At 35.7% G+C, this 19,831-nt stretch overlaps 1 protein-coding gene across 2 annotated transcripts in view; it reads right to left on the reverse strand.

The window, feature by feature from the left end:
• NUP37 (nucleoporin 37) overlaps positions 1 to 19,831 on the reverse strand; it is a 41,983-nt gene that overhangs the window by 2,719 nt on the left and 19,433 nt on the right. For both annotated transcript variants that reach the window (XM_024579475.4, XM_045187070.3), the window contains exons 6-7: positions 5,205 to 5,295; positions 328 to 509 (exon numbers count right to left, since the gene is read on the reverse strand). In XM_024579475.4, the coding sequence (XP_024435243.2) occupies positions 328 to 509; positions 5,205 to 5,295 (273 nt within the window). The remainder of the gene's footprint in view (positions 1 to 327; positions 510 to 5,204; positions 5,296 to 19,831) is intronic.

The following is a 19,831-nucleotide window of genomic DNA, read 5'->3' on the forward strand; positions in this document are numbered from 1 at the left end:
AGACTTGCTTTGCTCTACAGCAGGGGTGTCAAACTCATTTTCACCGGGGGCCACATCAGCCTCGAGGTTGCCTTCAAAAGGCCGAATGTAACTTTAGGACTGTATAAATGTAATTACTCCTTAAGAGTTAAGTGAGAGCTTGGTGCTGCCGCCAGGTAGAAACAAGGTGCCGGGCCAGATAAAACAAGGTGGAGGGCCAGATTTGGCCCCTGGGCCTTGTGTTTGGCACCTGTGCTCTACAGTGAGGGCCAGGTCCACAGAAATGGCTCAAGGAGTCATTCAACAGTGACTGAGTTTTGGTAAGCAATAAATGTACTAAGAAGGTACCTGGATCGAGTAATATCCCAAATTAACCAGTCGTTTCCTGCAACAGCTCCAACTTTGAAGGTGTTTTTTAAGCACCAGTGTGCTGACATTAATGGCATCTGTTCTGATTCAAGAGATAAAATAGCCTGTTGGGCTGTAAGATCATAAAATCGGATTGTTCCATTCTTCTCTGCAACCATCAGCTGTAAAACAGAAAAATAAAGAAAATTCAACCACCTAATTCACCAAATTTGAGAAGTAGCAGAGATTCAATTTACATAGTAAAATTTAAACATTTGCATACATTATAAATGGAAGATCAAATGCAAAGGAGGTAAAAAAGATTATGTAAAACTTTATCAAATATATAAAAAGAACCTTACAGAAAATTGGCAAAAGAAAGACTCAAGAAAATTTGGCACAATTTTCTATTTAAATTCTACAGAGTCCTATGAAGGACAAGGGCTAGCACAGCCACTCTTGCAAGAGGAGAGTGCCCCAACCCTTGCCTTGACAGGCTTTTATTGCTTTTCTGGGCACATTACACTGAGGATGGTCCTTATTTACTATGCAGAGGTTCGCTTTAGGTGGTTACAGAAAACAAAGGAGAGGATGTTGCTAATTACATCAAAAAGGAAGGATATTTCCAAATGTAAAGGGAAAAGTGGTTGAACTGGTTACACTCGTCCTTGGAAGGTTTAGCATAGATTTTAGGAAGTTACTTTAAAGATATGCAGTAAACTTTTGCTGCCTCAATTCAGGGTGAGGGAGTTTTAGCAAAGCCTCACAGTGGCCTAGGTACAATGCAGGCCTGATTCCCCACAGAAGAACCTATCTGTGGGTGTGGGTCGTGTGTGCCAGACCTCGCTTTCCACTGGCCTTTCTGAGTGGGAGCTGGGCGCAAGCCATGCAGAACGGTCTCCTATATTTATGCAATGTAAGTTTGTTTCCAGAATGGAAGGCAGCATGGCACAGTTAAAGAACAGACAGGTCAAGTGAGCAAGACTATATCCTCCACTTAAAAGGTGAATGACTTGGCCAAGTTACATGGTTTTGACTGGAGGCTTCCTCATTTCTAAAATGAGTATGTGAGGATAAGAATAGCTACAGCATTGCTGTGATGGTTCAATGAGTAATGTATGTAAAGCACCCAGCATAATGCTTGACACATAGCAGCCACTCGCTCAATCCATAGTAGCTACTATTACTCCCATGTTCCCTTCATTCTAAAATACTACCGATTTAAGATGTTCAATAAATTAATCAATTTTTCCTCCTTCCTCCTCCCTAAGAAATACTTTATCAAATGCACAAAATAATTATAAGATGGTATGAGTTAATACATATCATTTATAATTGTTTTGGCACAGAGTAGGCACTCAAAGAACATGAGCTATTATTACAGGTTGAAGTCAGGCTGAAAACAGTTCTAGCAAAAAAATAATTTTTTTGTTATTTACTATTTCTAAAACTGTGCTTAATTGTGGTAACAGATTTTTCTGTTGTTGTTAGAACAGATAGATTTGAAAAGTTAAATTTGGAAACTGGTGGATTTAAAAATGTTACCGGGGAGTTTCTTCCTTTAGGGCTTCTCAGAACCATAAACAGTAATACGCACTGAATTTTACGGGTGAACTACATTGAGGTCAAATCCGTGACTGTGTGATCTTGTGAAAATTACTTAAAATCCTCCTGGTGCTTCAGTTTTCTTATCTACAGAATGGACAGGACAATATTACCAACTTCAGAGTGTTTTGTGATGATTACACGAGAGAACACACGTAAAGTACACGGCACAGTTGCTGGCCCCGAGAAAGCATTCAACAATTATCGGTCGTTCCACCTCATTTCATTTAGTGGCTCTCTGACCTCTTTTGTCTTCAGGTTAGAAACTGAAATATCCTCAGTTCCAATTCTCTAATCCCATGACATCCTAAACTGTTCATCCTGTTATTACTACCTCCTGAAATCCAAGCTCCAACTCTGGTGTATGGAATTTAAAAGCTCAGTTTCTGGATATCTTGTGACTTTTATATCTTTTACTATTAAATGCGTGCATTTGCTTTGTGCTTTCCAGATTATATGACTCTTTTGTATGTCATATGATTTTCATAAGAATTCTATGAGATAGGTAACCATGGACCCTTCTTTTTCTTTCTTCTCTGGCTGCCTTATTTTCATCAAGACCAAGCACAACAGAACAAAAATTCTGGGTGCGATCTGATACGTAGACCACTAAGAACCACTAGATTGTAGTAGTAGTAATGATGACATCAACAATGAAAGGAGCTAAAATTGATTAAGTGCTTAGTGTGTGATAAGTTTTCTTTTAAGGATTTTTAGAAGTGTTCACTCATTTCATCTTCACAAGCTTCCATTTTACGAGATGAGAAAGTGAAAGCAGTGATTGAGAGAACTTTTATAACTTGCCAGAGATCACACAGCTAGTAAGTGGTGAACTGGGATTTGACTCCAGGCAGATAACTCGAGAGTCCACACTCTTAACCACTTCTGTGTCATCTTTCTCTGTGAGGTTTTTTAGTTTAGTAGTGATGCGTGACACTGGTATTTTAAGATTAGTCTAACTAGAGTAGGCCTGAAGAATCAACAGGGGAGAGCTGAAGACTTTAGAAACAAGCTAAGGCTTAGCACGAGGTGCTTGTGAGAACAGAAAGGTGAAGGATGCACTTTAATGACAGGAACGTATTCTAGTGACAGTGAAGGGAAAATTAAAAGACCTAAAAATTAAAAGACTTAAAAATTACAGAGAAGAAATATATCAAAAGTAATTTTAGGATATTTAGTACCAATTTAGAGCAGGGGCTTCTAAACATTCCGAAGTCATGGAAACAATGAAAAAAAGACGGGGTGGGGTAGAATTTTAATGATATACAGGGAGGGGCAAAAGTAGGTTTACAGTTCTGAGTACACAAAACAGAGTTCATTATTGTATTATTATTTATTAATTATTGTTTTATTTTCCATATGAACTGTAAACCTACTTTGCCCACCCCTATAGAAAAAAACAAAAATTAAAGCATATGGAAAAAACGAATCTGAAATTATCATAAATTAAGCATTAAAATGTTTTGGAATAGAAGTTGTAATAAACATTCTCATTTGTCATCTAGGTCACTGTTTTTAAAATTAGTTTATTTTGTTTGTAAATGGAGATATGAGTAATTTGGTAGAATCACTGATGATGCTTCAAGGAGACTCATTCCTACAAGGGAGAAATCTAGGACCTGGATTCAGAAATTATACATGGAAATAATCCCTGCATAGGTAAAGTGAATAAATTTAAAAATATCACTCATGCACATACAGAGTATAATTCAACTGACGAAAGATCCAACAGGCCTGAAATAAGTGTTCATGGAATCCCAAGGCTCAGAGAACACATTTCTATAGTCTAGGGCATCTCCACTCAGGATTACCTCCTCTGTGAAGGCTGTAAGCAGACCTGCTTAATCCATCTTTACATCATCATTCTACTTACTACATTTTTTTGATTCCAACACTTAATATCTGTGTTGCTATATTTACATATTTTTCTTCCTCTAAGTCAGTGTGTAAAGTGTGTAACTTAACAACTAGGGCTCTATTCATTCCTTTAGCTTCTCTTAGAATAAAGGGTACAGTGTAGGTGAGCATTACCCCTTGCAGTAATTCACAAATACAGGATGAAAGAAGAATTGGCAGAGGAGAAAGAAAAAGAGATGCATGGAAAGATGCTCGAGAGAACTGGAATTATGCAGCTTAAAGATAAGTGAGCTGGGTTTCAAGACAGAAGTCGGTAATGGTGTGAAAGCTGTCTTGAGATTCAGAAAGGAAAACCAACTGGATTTGTTAAAAGCATCACCAATGACTTCCGAGACAGTCGTGGAGACTGAATGAGATTATAGACCTAAACCAAGAAATGGGGAAACAGGAACTAAAGTTAAGGGCTCAAACATTTAGAAATATAATGTGTGAAGAAGATTGAAATTAAATGGGGAGACAGAAAATTGTAATATTTAAGAGTAAGAACTGTGGAGCAGGCTGCTTGGGTTCAAATGCCAATTCTTCCAGTTAGTAGCTGTGTGACCTTGGCCAAGCTACTTAATGTGTCTAAGCTTTGGTCTCCTTATCTGTAATATGAGGCTCTCATCACAGTACCTGTCTCCTAAGGTTTCCATGAGGATTAAATGAGCTGCTAACATACATGAAATGCTACAATGGGCCAAATATATGTAAGCATTATGTATGTGTTATGATTAACCAAACTTATCATTGAGTGCAAGCATGAGGAAAGAGTCAACGGAGAAGTATGAATACATTAGAGAGATATGAACACAGAACATTTAGAACTTTAAGAAGACGAATGATTCTAGGAAAAGATAAAATAGAAGTGATGCCCAAGAGAAGATACTGGCGAATGAGAGAACTCTTGTCGAATGGCTCCCATATTCTCAGTGAAACAAAGGTTAAGGCCAAGTGATATTTAGAATTTAGAAAGCTCTGCTTTGAACGGGAATTGGATATCACTGCAGTTAGGTCAAATTTGCCCTTATGCCATTGATGCTTTCTGTTTACACACGATAGCTCACAAGCAAGGATTTAACTTTTTCTTTTAAAGAAATACTGCTACTAGATAGTCTGGGCATCAGTTTTAGACTGTAATTTACCGAAGAGCAAGACAGGTATACTCTGAATAAATGTCATTTACACATGATAGTTGTCAAATAAAAATTATGTAGAACTTTTAAGGTACGGTTTTCTAGAGTAAGTGCATTTGCGACAGTTAGAATCCCCGAGGTGGAAAAAAGTCATTGACTTTTCTCCTCTATGTGTGCATGTATGACACATGGGTGTGTCTCTTCAGTTTGATGAAAGAAAGCTAAGTTAGAAATAACAACCTTGAAAGTTTCCTCTGGATGCCAGCACACACTCATCCCAGGGGAATTAAGAACAAAATGAGACGTCTGCATGCCTTCCAAGTTCCAAATCCTAAGAAAAGAAAAGAAGTATAATTTTAAATATTTTTGATATATTACTAAAAAAATAAAATTTCCATGAATTTATTCAAAGCTATAACTAAAGATTATAAAGTAGACATTTATATTTAAAGTATATCATTAAAAATTATAATATAATTATTTTAGAAATTGTGAAAGTAGTATGAAGAATTTAACTTTTGGCACACTGAATCACAGAAAAAGAGTCACATACATTCTCTCTTTAATTAATTTTTTAAATTACTTGAAATTTTTTTGATTAATACTCACCCCAAGATATTTTTATTGATTTTTAGGAAGAAAGGAAGGGAGAGAGAAACATTGATGTGGGAGAAATTTCAACTGGTTGTCTCCCATACATGCCCCAACCGGGAAAAGAACACACAACTTAGGTATACGCCCTGACCAGGGATCAAGTCCAAAACATTTTGGTGCACAGGACGATGCTCCAACCAACTGACCCACCCAGCCTGGGCTCTAATTAATTTAATACAGCAACAATGTATCCAAATTAAATTATTCCCGTACTCCTTATTTTGTGGGTAGAATCTTAAAGCAGGTTGCATTCCTACATCAGCAGCCATTTCAATTAACAACAGTTTCTACCCCGAGTGCTTTACTTATGCACGCGCATGCACATGTGTGCACACACACACAACGGGGGCCCCATTTTCAAAAACACATATAAAGAAACTAGCATGAGGTGGTGTGAATTTAGGGAGACAAGCAGTTTCTCACCGTTGCTTATTCCTTTTGCCTTTGGGTTTTCATGTCAGGGACTAACTCCTACGTGGTTTTTGATCTGGCTTACTTCCCCATTCTCTTTCTCAAAGGTGGCCTTGATCGATAGCTACCACATTAAAGGTGAACTGAAGGAAAAAAACACCTGGTCCTCCCACTTTCTCCCAATACTTACAAATCCATAGTAACAAGGACCAAGCTCATTACTGACGTGGCTTTCTATCTCAATTTCTTTCCCATCCTGAGTGGAGACCAAGACTCACTTAGCCACTATTGTATCTCACTGGTACAGAGTGTGGCATAGAGTTTGCATGGCAGGGGACAAAGTTGGTGGGTGGTTGGCAAAGTGCCCCAGAATTCTGGACTTAAGAACTGCATTCCTTCCTTGGACTTTTTCTTCTAGGTTTTATAGTTCATACCTCATTAGGAAACATAAAAAAAAAATTTCAACAAACTTAAAGAATACAATGTCTGTCTGGAAAAATCCAGCCATTGTTAATATGATGAGAACAGTTTGAGCAACATCGATGTAACCTGGCAGCCAAGGAGAGTGGACTGGAAGGCACATCATGAACAATGATGACTTCACTGTACTAGTCAGTGGGGGCAGTAGACGCCATTGAGCATGTATACTGTGTGGCCATCACATTCAAAACGATTGAGTGAGTAGAACAATGAATCTGCATATGATTTTGCATTTAAGCTTCAGCATTCCTCCACAGAAACTATTTGGATGATTCAGAAGGCCACAGCTATGGGCAACCGGTGATTGGCAGCTACATCAGGACAACGAGCCTACTCATGTATCACATCTCATGCAGAAATTTTTGGCAAATCACCCAGGTGACTCAGCCCCCTATACCTCAGATTTGGCGCCCTGTGACTTCTGACTTTCAGTGAGATTCACGAAAATACGACAGGGGCAGCTGATGACGACTGGGAGAACTGTGTGAGGTTACAAGGTGCCTACTTTTAAGGGGACTGAGGCATCACTGTCCTGTGTACAATGTTTCTTGTATCTTGTATCTTCTTCAATAAATGTCTCTATTGATCATAGTACATGGCTGGATACCTTCCAGACAGACCTTGTATATCTTTAAAGTCTAGGCAAAAATTTATTTCAATGAAAGTAAACATAATTATTGAACAATGCTACTATTCTGTACCAAGCCACCTTATTTGAAATATTTTTCCGTCCTTGGAGAAATTATAGAGCTTCCCATCTTGAAATACTATAGTAACATACAAACATAAATGTTTTTCAAAATGATTATTTACTTGATAGTTTAGAAGCATACTCTTTTGCCAAACCAACACTTTTCATCAGTATGTACCATATAAGGAAACACTATATAAGGAGAATTACAATTTAACTGAAGGGGTAAATCACACTTACCAAGGGTTTATGCAATTGTGTTTCACTCCCCACAATGAGAAGGTAATTATGGCAACTAAATATTTCTTTCTTCTCCATTGCCATTTGTTTAATAAAGTGCAGGGCTAGTGTGTATTTACCATGATTGAAATAGTAGGAATTTGTCTCGCAGTTTAGAGAGTCCCACGAGGGAATGGTTCAAAGGCTCCATTCTTTTGATCTTATTCTAATATGTATTTGATTTTTGGTTGCAATTATATAAATTGAATAAATACACACCAGAATACTTTCACGATTTTTCCTTTCAAATGAAGGAAACCAAAGAGGGAGAAAATATGGATAAAGATATTGTATAAAAACAGGTCAATTAATGAAGTATATTCCTGTCCAGTGAACCAATTTTTTTCACAGTGTTTTATCCTGAATAGAACTGGATACTTTAAAAATAAAAACCAACTTAAAATGAGGAGGGTGATCCAGATTACTTTACAGGCCTAGAAAAAAATGATTTATGGCTTATAATTATATGCTTATTAAATAATTCTCAGTGGTTGCATAATCCAACTACCAAGAATGCAAAATACAACAAATCGGGCTGAAATGAGTTATCATAACTAAATTAGCTACAGGTGGTACATTTTAAGTTGTTAAGCCTTATTTCCCTTTTTGATAGATTCCATAATTAAGCTCTTCTCAAATCTTCTCCTGGAGCTCAACTCATTTTTCTGTCTTCACTACACAGCTCATCTAGTTAATACTAGTTCCATCAGAAAAAGTCACATTTCTTTTTAAAAATACTTTTAAAAGTATAACATACATAACAAAAGTACATAAATCTTAAGCATAAAGCTCAAAGAGAACACATTGAAAGAAAACAGTACGCAGTTTAAGAAACAAGAGAATTGCCGTAACTCCAAAAGTCGCCTTGTGCTTCCTTCCAGGCACACCTTCTTGCCCCCTCACAAAAGGCGCCTGCTATTCCGACTTCTACCACTACGGCTTACTTATGCCTGTTTTGAAGATCATAAAAGTAGAACCCTACGGTACATATTTTCTTGGTCTGGTGCGCTCCACTCATCATTAGATTCTGTGAGACTAACAACGTCGCTCCATGTTGTTGTAGTACGTTCATTCTCACTGCTGCAGGCAGCACTCCGTTAGCTAAGTCATCTGCATGTATTAATCCACACTACTGTTGAGCAACATTTAAGTTGTTTCCAATTTTTGGTCATTACCTATGATGCTGCTATGAACCTTCTTGCACATCTTTTAGTGAATACAAACAACCACACCCCCTGTTACACACACATACACACACACAGACACCCATCCACCTGCTGGGTATATTCCTGCTGTGGAATTGCTGGATGGTAGTTTTCAAATATGTTCATCTTTAGCAGGTACTGTCAAATAGGTTTCAAACTGATTGTATCTCATTTTTCTTTTTTCTCTCATATTTCTTTTAAATACCAACTAAAAAAGCTTAAAATTTAACACATTTTCTGACAAAAACAATCTTAAAACAGTCATTTGTCTGACTGGTAAAAAGTATAGCTTTTTAGTTGGTCTTATAATTTATAAGGTACATTTCTCAAATCATCCCTTTTTTCTTGCATTTTATGTTATTTTAATGTATCTATGTATGGATAAATTTGCATAAGTTTTAAAATGTAGTGAAGACAATTTATATAGCAGCTCTTAATTTAACTCCTTCTGACATCCCTCCTTTGTCCCTCTGCAGAACTGATGAGGAAAAGACGGCCATTTCCTAATATCTTTATGCGTGTACTTTGTAGGTTTACCAAGAGGGAATATGGGTTCTTTGCTGGTAAACCACCGTTTGTAAGTGATGTAAACCCATGCTTATTAATGTAAGTAAATAATATTATATAAGGTGACAGAATATGAATGTGGAAGAGCTGTTTAATTTTTTTAAATCCTCACCCAAGGATATGTTTATTGATTTTAGAGAGAAAGGAAGGAAGGGAGAGTGGAGGGGTGGCAGGGAGAGAGAGGAAGAGAAAGAGTAAGGGAGTGAGAAACACTGATCAGTTGCCTCCAGTACGTGCCCCAACCTGGGATCAAGCCCGCAACCTAGGTATGTGCCCTGACCACATTTCCAACCCACAACCTTTTGGTGTATGGGATGATGCTTCAACCAACTGAGCTACCTGGCCAGGGCTGAAAAAGCTGTTTAAATGAAACCAAGTTAATGGCAACTAATTAAAAGGAAGTACATAAATTTAAAAAACATTCTTAAATTAGGCATGAGTGACAGTTACAAAAGCAATAAATATTATAAATATCTAGATATATTTGAACTAAGACTGCTTAGCAAGTATTTTCATTGTACACACTGTATTATGGGTGTGGGGCATGCAAAAAAGAGGTCCCCAATACTAATCAATGGAGTCGTAACTTAAGAAAAAAGAAAGCCTTGGCATCATGTCAAAAGGTTTGCAAATGGCAAGTTGACAAATGTTTGTATCTATGTTGTACATGAAAGTAAAGTAGGTAGACATTCCTTTAAGGTGATTTCATGAGTGTACTAACTTTTTGTGTATCTGAGGAACTAGATTTAGACATGTCAGACAAGTTTCTAGTGTGATGCAGAAAACGCCATAGATTTGGAAATTCGTATTTAATATTTCCAAATTTGTTAATATATGTTTATAATAAATAAAATTACCTAAAAGTTAATTATAACCACAGAAACATAGTTTTCAGAAAAGTGGTACATCACAGAAACAGAAAAGCCATAAGTGTTCATAGCCTTTTTAATACACATAATCAAACATGGACAGATAACAGACCATTTATAAAAGAATAAAAATATAACATTAAAAATATAACAAGTTAAATTACCTTGACCAAAAATCCAGAGCTATATGAAAGGTACACACACACACCTACTTAAATGTTGGCAAGGGAAATTTCAAAGTAAAAGCTTTTGAGGGAAGGTTAATCTGCTGACATATTAAGAAGTCAGTAATATTGACTGAATCAAAGGGCATCATTCTTCAAGTAAAATGACAGTTTTGACCCAATTTGACTATAGTTATAAAAACATCTCTAACCCCTCCCAACTTTGTAGTCCTAAATAGAGCTCTTAGATTTAGCTGCGAAATGTATGGAAGAAGAGCTACCCAGATGTAAGATTAAGATAACAATTACTTTACTTTTGGTAGTTTATTGTTCAATTATTTCGGGCTTAATGCATTTCAGCAGAATATCAAGTATTGTTACCATATATTATTTAAATGTAGTTGCCCCATTTAATTAATTAAAAGTCCCATAAGTTGAGTGTTGGCATATTAAGGACATCCTAGATATTCTCAAGGGTCTTTTAAATTGAAAATTAGTAGAAAAATATGTTCCCTCTGAGAATTCAAAAGGAAACTTCCTGGGAAATACTCTGTTCTTTTTATTTGTTCTCTACTTTTAATTGGCAGCCCATTGTCTGTTAGGGAGTTCATTGCATAGGAAAATTTCTGCTACCAAATGTTTTTGACAACATGAAGAAGAGAATGGATGACATTAAATGACACATTCTGTATCCATTTGGCCCTCTGTAACTGGAAAAGCAAAAAATACAAACCAGAATCTAAAAGACATGACTGGGTCATATGAATCACTGTATTAATTAAATATGAAAGGAAGAACAAAAGCAATACTGAGATGTAGTTATAAGGATGAAAAGGCACTTTACAATGTTACTGGGTATAGGAAAGGGACCTTCAACATTTAGAGACAGGAAACATTTTTCAATAAATTTGTGATAGCAAAATGAAGATTTTGCCCTCCTATTTCCAAATAATTAATCACTAAACTACTCATCATGCTATAAATGATTAAAAAACCAACAGGTATGGTATATTTCCTTAGAAAGTGAACAATTAGAAAGTAAAAAAAAATTACAAAATAATTTATTGTTAAGTTTTAAGTGCAAAAGGAGTTTAGAGGTGGGGAACCATATAATTGGAAGCATAAATCTAGGCTTTAGATGGCCAGATCTTGATAGTGGATGTGGTAGGCTAGAGTGGTGATTAAACAAATCGCGTCAGCCTGTGGCTTAGACCACAAAGAACTTTGGTAGCCAGGCAAAAAGCCTTACCAGTGAAGGCAGCAAAATGGTGTAATAGTATAAAATAAGACTTTGTGAAGAGTGTTTTCAGTATGTGGCAGTGTTTAAAATAAAGTCTGAAATAAGGTTAGACTACTTCTGCTTCTTTTCATATTCCATACTACTGAAAAAGTAATATTAATGTACTAGTAGAATTAGTGACAGGAGAAATGGATTACCAAATATTTTACTGATTTAAGATTAAGATGAACTATAAGAGTGAAAAAGAGAGATAATGTGTAAGTTTATATTAGACTTAAAAATAATGAGTCAAAAATACAGCTGATAGTCAAAGGCTATGCATGTTTTGTAGGGAAGAGGACTGCCACAAATAAACCAGCTATTCCATACAAAAAATAATTTACCACTGTATATATTCATGAAGCCTTGGAGAGCTTAAAAAATCTCAAGGCTTACATGTTTGTTGCTTCATTTGTTTTCTTGAAATTATAAACAAATTCATCAGCAACTAAAAGTTTATCATCACAGAGGAGACAAACTACATAAGGCCACTCCAGAGGAGAATTCACATCCTACCTAACTTAGAAACATATTTTTAAAAATTTCATTTTTCAATTACAGTTTACAATCAAAATTATTTTGTATTCGTTTCATGTGTATAACAGTGGTTAGACAATCACATACTTTATAAAGTGATCCCCCCAATATTTCCAGTATCCACCTGGCTCATACATAGTTATTACAATATTATTGACTATATCCCTTGTGCTGTACTTTACATCCCTATGACTATTTTGTAACCACCAGTATGTACTTCTTAATCCTTTCAACTTTTTCACCCAGCCTCCCAACCCCTCCCTTCTGGTAACCATTAGTCCTCTGTATCTATGAGTCGAACAGATAAATTTCTGAAGGATAGGAATTGTGGGAAATTTTGTCACATTTAAAAATAAACTACAAAATTAAACTCTCAACTGCAAAAAAAATACCATATGGTAGTTTCCAAATAGATCATATGTAATAATTTCATCTTTAAGGAATTCAGAGTAAAAGGACTTTTTCTTTAACTAATATAAACCTTAATACAAATACCAGTAATACTACCCAGAAAATATTAGCATTTAATTATTTTTTAAGAAAAATTTTGATATACTTTACAACTGAAAATTTGATTATGTGCTGTAAGTGAGGGAAAGCACTCTTATTAGTCACATAAGTGGACTTTCAAAATAAACATAAAAAATACTTATGGATATGATTCTCACGTATACAGTTCACTTACTGCAACCACACGAGGGCCCCGTTAAGCAGGCTTAAATGACTGCACTCACTGATATGGTAATATCCTTATGAAGTACTGATTTTGTACTTCACCTACACGGGCACAGGAGAGAGAACAAAGAGTTGAATACTAGAGTGGCGTTACGAGTACACCGTGACACAGACTTTTAGAAAACTCTTTTATCATTTTACTACCTTTACTCTAGTAAAATCTGTCTTAACATATGATTTCATTTCACTGAATTAAAATGTCTGCAAATGTGATCAACAGGTTTTAGTATAAATCTTGGATAGTTCTGATAAAGACACAGAATCCTTACATTCCATTTGCTAGAGGTAGGCTATTACCCAACTCAACACAAACTATGTTACCCAATTCTTACAAAAATTAGAGGGATTTTCCAAGACAAGCAGAGAACTCTATCTCTGGAATTGTTTTACCATGACATTATCATGAATAATGTAAATTCTCCTGATCTCACTTTGTTCCTGGAATTATTTAGGCATGGTTCATTTGCGTCTGACTGGGGATTCACCTCCCATCCTTAGGAGGCCCTCTGTCCCCTCTCTTCTGTTTCCCACAAGGACCATCTGCAAATAGGTCACATATTTTGTGATCCCAATGGAGAGTGGGGGGTGGGGTGGGGAGGAACACTTCATCTTAACAGGCTCTTGAAGACCCTGCAATTTATATAAAACACAGGTAATGGTGAAAGAACTCAGCCAGCATGGGGTACACAAAAGACATTTGATAAACATTATTTTTTCTGTTATAAAATTTTTCAAAAACAATACTATTGGCTTAGTGAATATTTAGGTAATTTAGTATTCCCTTATCTAGTGATTTGGTTACATTCCTAAAAAATAATCTTACTCTTTATTTTTTATATCTCACTCCTTCTCCCATTCTTTTTAAAAATGATGACAGCTAGAACATGACATCTACTAATATTCCATGTTTTATAGTCAAAGTGAATGGCACATTACTTGCCTCTATTATTTTTGTCTTGAACTAAGAATTCCTTAGTTTCTAGAAGCCAATTTTCTTTCACCATAAATTTATGTAGTATTTTAAAAGATTATTGGTGGGGAGGAAGAGGAAAGGAATTTACTTCTGACATCCTTTGTAGTTACAGTGAGTACTGGGTCTTCTACTTCTTTTGTATCCCCCAAAGTACTAAATGTTGGCTATACTAAACATGTTTAATAATTACTTGATCTGACTTGCTCTTACAGAACGGTACTGTTTTTAATATACAAGAACATCTGTTATTTGGCACTGACTGGGAATGAGACGTTCTGTATTAGTGAGTTTTTAAAATAATAAGCTTAACCCATTAAATACTTAAGCACCATTTTTACCTTCTTTGTAGTAGGGGATAATAAATCTTTCTAAATGCAAATGCACTTATTTGCTTTTCAAATATAACCTTCTTCTGATGATGCTGGGTCAAATTATAAACATTTATGTAAATTAGTATTTACATTTTCCTGTGCAAATGCACACACACAAACTGGTATTTATGTAGATATGTGTATATGTACGCATGTGTATTTGCATGTGGTGGACATGCTAAGGGACCATAACGGAAATGGTGTAGAACACGAGGCTGAAAGGCTAGCAATCCCATCCTGTGACTTGTTGGAATTTCTTTCTTAAACACATCTGTGGTCAGATGCTTTGTTTGGTAACAGCATCTTTTTTCTAAAGATGTGGTGAGAGACAGAGCTGTATCCATTCCTTCACCGGCTCCCTGAGCACCTACCACAAGAGCACTCTTCTAGGTGCTGAGATGACCCTCAGGCAGTAACGCACGGCTGAGTGCAGAACACCTTATTAGTGAAAAGGCTAGAGAAGCTACTCTAGGATAATTTTCCTCATCCTCAGGAAATGGCTGTTTCTCTTTCCTCTTCTTTCTCATATGAAAACTGAGTTAATGAAATGTGAAGAAGGAACACGATGGCTCCATTTTAGGGACTGGGACTAGAGTGTTTTAGCAAAAGTGTCTTTCAAGAATTGTAGGTTCTTCACAAGTAGAAGATAACACTTCTGCCGACGTGACTCTACAATTCTATCAATCTTAGTAAGCTCGAAATGATGCTTGATTTTGATCAGAACACACAGGTAATATGAACGTCTGCTTTTTCAATAATAGAAATAGACCAAAACTTGAATCTTCAAGTGGAAACAGTACAGTGTAGTGCTTCAGAACCAGACTGCCCGGGATCCTCACCTGTAAAAAGGGGATAGTAAGAGAACTCACCATACAAGGTTTCTGAGGATTAAATTAATTCATAGAAAGCACTTAGGAGCGTGCCTGGTTACCTCATTTTCTAAATCAATGGTTCTCAGCAGGTGGTGGTTCTCACGCCAGGAGGCATTTTCGATTGTTCTAATAATTGGGGTACTACAGGGAATAACTGGATGAGAAACAGGGTGGTAGACTTTCCACATGACTTGACTGCTCCATTGAGATTTAGAAACACCTCAAAAGGTAGCCATATTTCAAGATAGGAAATATTTTTTTTCAGTCCTTGTTACTCCATACTACTCCATCCTATGGCATAACAGTGAATCTTTTGACAGTGTCTTATAAAAACTGGCTGATTTGTAACACTGTTTTCCTTCCTTACCGTCTCAACTTGACATCCTAAAATTTGTTTTGTCATGTTATCTCTATTTGGATTAACATTATTTCCCTCTTTCACTTACCATATTTAATCTTTTTCTGTTCCTACGGACAAGGGTTTTTATCCTAGTAAGTTTTGCTCATGGCTATGACATTGCAGAACTCCAGATGGCACTACTTACATTGTCTTCCATGCAAACCATAGCTCCGGAATTGTGCGACTTGGCAGGCTTTTCAAGCCTGTTATCTTTTCTGTTATCTTATTTTACAGATATTCAAATTTATCCATTATAAAACAGGACAAAGGCTACCTCACTATGTCTTCCTGTGCAGAAATATGAGTGTGTCTCTGCACAAGACATACACACACACATATATATGAACTGTTTTGTTTTCATTTTACAGAGATGTTTAATTCAATTAAGGTACTATAATTTTTATAATATATTTTGATAGGCCACATTTTCTCTGAGTTTCATTTAAGATTATATAGTGGAAATTATAAAGTCTTTGTTAAAATCAGAGGTATCGAGACTGATAAAGAACCACTGACTTAAATAAGAACTCAATTAAGAACTTGCACAGATTACAGAATACTAAAACTAGATGAAATCTTACACAAAATTTAATCTATCATCTTCTATAATTACATTTCATATGATAAGTAATACCCTGGTTCATAGTTTTAATAGCTATATTACAGGATGTAGAAAAGAAAGAAAGATCTAAAGTATTCTTACATAAAAATACCATCTTCTCAAGGTAAAGTTGAAAACTGTCACTCGGGCAGAGCAGTGAGTGATTTAAGAGTGGGTGAGCCAGACAGCCTGATAGTCTTTCTTGTTGCTCTACTTGGCAGCTATGTCATTTTCCGTAAGTTACTTAGCCTCTCTATACCTTGCATCCTCCTCTGTAAAATAAGGATAAAAATAGTACCTATCTCAGAGTTGTAAAAAATAAATTTACATAGATAAGGCACTTAGAGTGGTGAGCATATAGTACAGCACTCAATAAAATATTTAGTAATATTTGCTTAGTAATATGTGCAATTTATATATAGACAATAAATACCTTTGACAGTCTTCGAAAGAGCCTGAAACGGTCCTGAAAGCATTATTCAATAAATTAGTGATTGCTGAGTGCCTAGCACAGTGACTGGGCTCCATATTTTGACTGAATGGACTCATCTACACGTTAATTTATTTTCTACACATTCGCTTGTTCTCTATAATAAAAGGTAAACAAGTGACAGCTTTTTAATGCATAGAGTGACATACTAGTGTAAATGGGACCAATTTTTATTGTTTGATCCAGTATTTGGCAATTTTCAATAAAATACATAAACTTTATGAACCTGTTCAGGGGATAGATTGTTTTGAAATGTTGTCCCTAAGGCCATAAATCTCCCAGCTGATTATAATACTGTGTCTCTCTTAGAAATGCCAAAGTCAGATATCAGAAAATATGTATAGATCAAAATACTGTACCTAAAAAATTATTTAAAAAAAACTGATACTGATTCAGAGAAAGAAATATTCCTTCTGCTCTTTACAGTATAAAATATTAATAATCTACATTGCAGGACTGCTCATACATTACATATATGTGATCATGTAATGTTCCTTTGCATAGGCTATAATATTTTACATAATATTCCTTACTATTTAAGACATTTTATTCACTTTACTCATTTATCTTACCACCATTTAAACCATTTTAAAGTGTATAATTCAGGGGCCCTTAGTACATTCACAATGCTATGCAACCATCACCATTATCTAGTTCCAGAACATTTTTAGTATCCCCCAAGGAAACACTGTACCTACTTAGCAGTCACTCCTATTCTCTCCTGCCCACTGGCCCTGGCACCACTATCCGTTTTGTCTCTATGGATTTGCTCATTCTGCACATTTCCTATTAATATAAATGGAATCACAGAAAATTTCATGTCTAGCTTCTTTCACTTAACATGTTTTTAAATTTTATCTATGTTGTAATATATATCTGTACTCCTCAATCGTTTTCTACCTGAATAGTATTTCAGTGACATAACACGTTTTGTTTATCCGTTTATTAATTGATGGGCATTTGGGTTGTTTCTACCTCTTGGCTGTTGTGAGTAGTACTGCTTGGAACACTCCTTCACGAGTTTTTGTTTGAATACCTGTTTTCAGTTCTTTTGGGTATAGTCCCGTACCTAACAGTGGGATTGCTGGGCCCCATGCTTCGCTTTTTGAGGGATAGCCAAACTGTTCACCACAGATGCTTCATCACTTTACAATCCCACCAGCCAAGTGCGAGGGTTCCAATTTCTTCACATGATTGCCGACACTTGCTAATTTGTGCTTTCTAAAAAAACCATATTTATTTAACTATCCCAGTGAGTGGGAAGTGGTATTTCATTGTGCTTTTGATTTGCATTTCCTCAATGAGTCACCATTTTTTCACGTGCTTGTTTGTTTTTAAATCTCCTTTGTAGAACTGTCGATTCAAGTCCTTTGCCCATTTTTTCAAACTGGGTTGTTTGTCATTTTATTATTGAATTTTAAGAGTTCTTTATATATTTTGGATATGAGACCCTTAATTGAGATATGCCCAAAAGTTTGAAATTTTGATGAAGTTCAATTTATCTTTTTTTGTTATTTTTGCTATTATATATGCTTTTGGTGTCATATCTAAGAAGCCATTGCTAAATTCAAGGTCAGGAAGATTTTCCCCTATCTTTTCTTAGAGTTTTCTAGCTAGATGTTGTTAAAGACTTTTGCATCTATAATTGTAAAGGATATTGGTCTGTGATTTTCTTTTCTTGTGATGTCTCCGCCTGTCCTTAGTGTCAAGGTAATGCTAGCCTTACAGAGTCAGTTAGAAAGTATTCCCTCCTCTATTCTCTTCTGGAAGCTTTTAAGAGATTGGTGTCAATTCTTCTTTAAATGTTTGATAGAATTCACCAGCGAAGCATCTTGTCCTGGGTCTTCTTTGTTATGAAGAATCTCTTTATTTGTTATAGGTCTATTCACATTTTCTATTTTTTTCTTGAGTTTTGGCAGTTTTGTGTTTCTGGGAATTTGCCCACTTCATCTAGGTTATCTAACTGGTTGGCATATAACTGCTCACTGCATTCTCTTTCTAGCCTTTTTATCTCTGTAAGGTTGGTAGTAATGTCCTCACTTTTTCTGATATTACTAATTGGAGTGTTCTTTGTTTGTGTGGCTAAAGGTTTGTCAATTTTGTTATATCTTTTCAAATACCAGTTTTTAATATCACTGATTCTCTTTATTGTTTTCTATTCTCTATTTTTGTTATCTCTGTTCTAATCATTATTTTTTTCTTTTTTCTGCTAGCTTTGGGTTTCCTTTGTTCTTTTTCTAGCTCCTTGAGGTGCAAACTCCTACATTATTGATTTGAGCACCGATTTGTAGCATCCGATATTTTGCATATTGTGTTTTCATTTTCAATCATCTCAAAGTATTTTATAATTTCCCTTGTGGTTTCTTCTTTGACCAATGGCTGCTTAAGAGTGTGATGTTTAATTTTCACATATTTTCCTGTTTTCTTAAGTTACTGATTTCTAGTTCATTCTACTGTGGTCAAAGAAGATGCTTTCTGTAATTTCAATCTTTTAAAATTTATTTAGATTTATTTTGAGGCCTAACATATGGTTTATTCTGGAATGAATGCTTTCTATATGTCTGCTAGGTCTAGTTGGCTTATGCTGTTGTTCAAATCTACTTCCTTACTGACCTTCAGTCTAGTTATTCTGTTAAGCATGTCTTTTTTAATGCATGGTATCACTTGCATGTAAAACTACTTCCAAGATGACACGGGCTCTGACTATGACTGGACAAGGATTTCACCACTAACAACACGCAGACTGAGACAACAGGGGCCATTATTTCAGCACAGTGATAGGAATGATCCCTGGGATACAAATGGCTATTTCCTCTGCCCAAATTGCATAGCTGTCATTTAGCTGGTGTCTGTGCTTGCAACTTGGCAATTCTATACTTTGAGTTAATGAAGATAGCTGTACTGAAACATTTTTCTATTGTAGTCTGTTCCTCAGAATTCCTTCTTTCCTTTGTTACTGTGAGAGTGTATATTTACTTCTCTTCCTTTCTTTAGACTTCCTGACTTAATTATATCTTCTGCTTCTTTTAAAAATCTTATCTATATCACTTACCTTTTGGCCCAAGAAGTTTGACTTTAATAGCCAATCAGAACTGTCCTTTGCTTCTTGCTGTCAAACTAAGCTGATGAATTCTAAATTTAGCTCCCCAGCTATTGCTGCAGTGATCTTATAAACCCCCAAATCTTAATAGCTTACAAAAATAAGCATACATTTTTTGCTCATGGGTCTGTGGGAAGCTTTATTTCATAATACCAGGGACCATGTCTGCTTCACGCGTTCCTCATTCCG

Source organism: Desmodus rotundus, chromosome 3 (assembly GCF_022682495.2).
Source record: "Desmodus rotundus isolate HL8 chromosome 3, HLdesRot8A.1, whole genome shotgun sequence".
Lineage (NCBI taxonomy): Eukaryota > Metazoa > Chordata > Mammalia > Chiroptera > Phyllostomidae > Desmodus > Desmodus rotundus.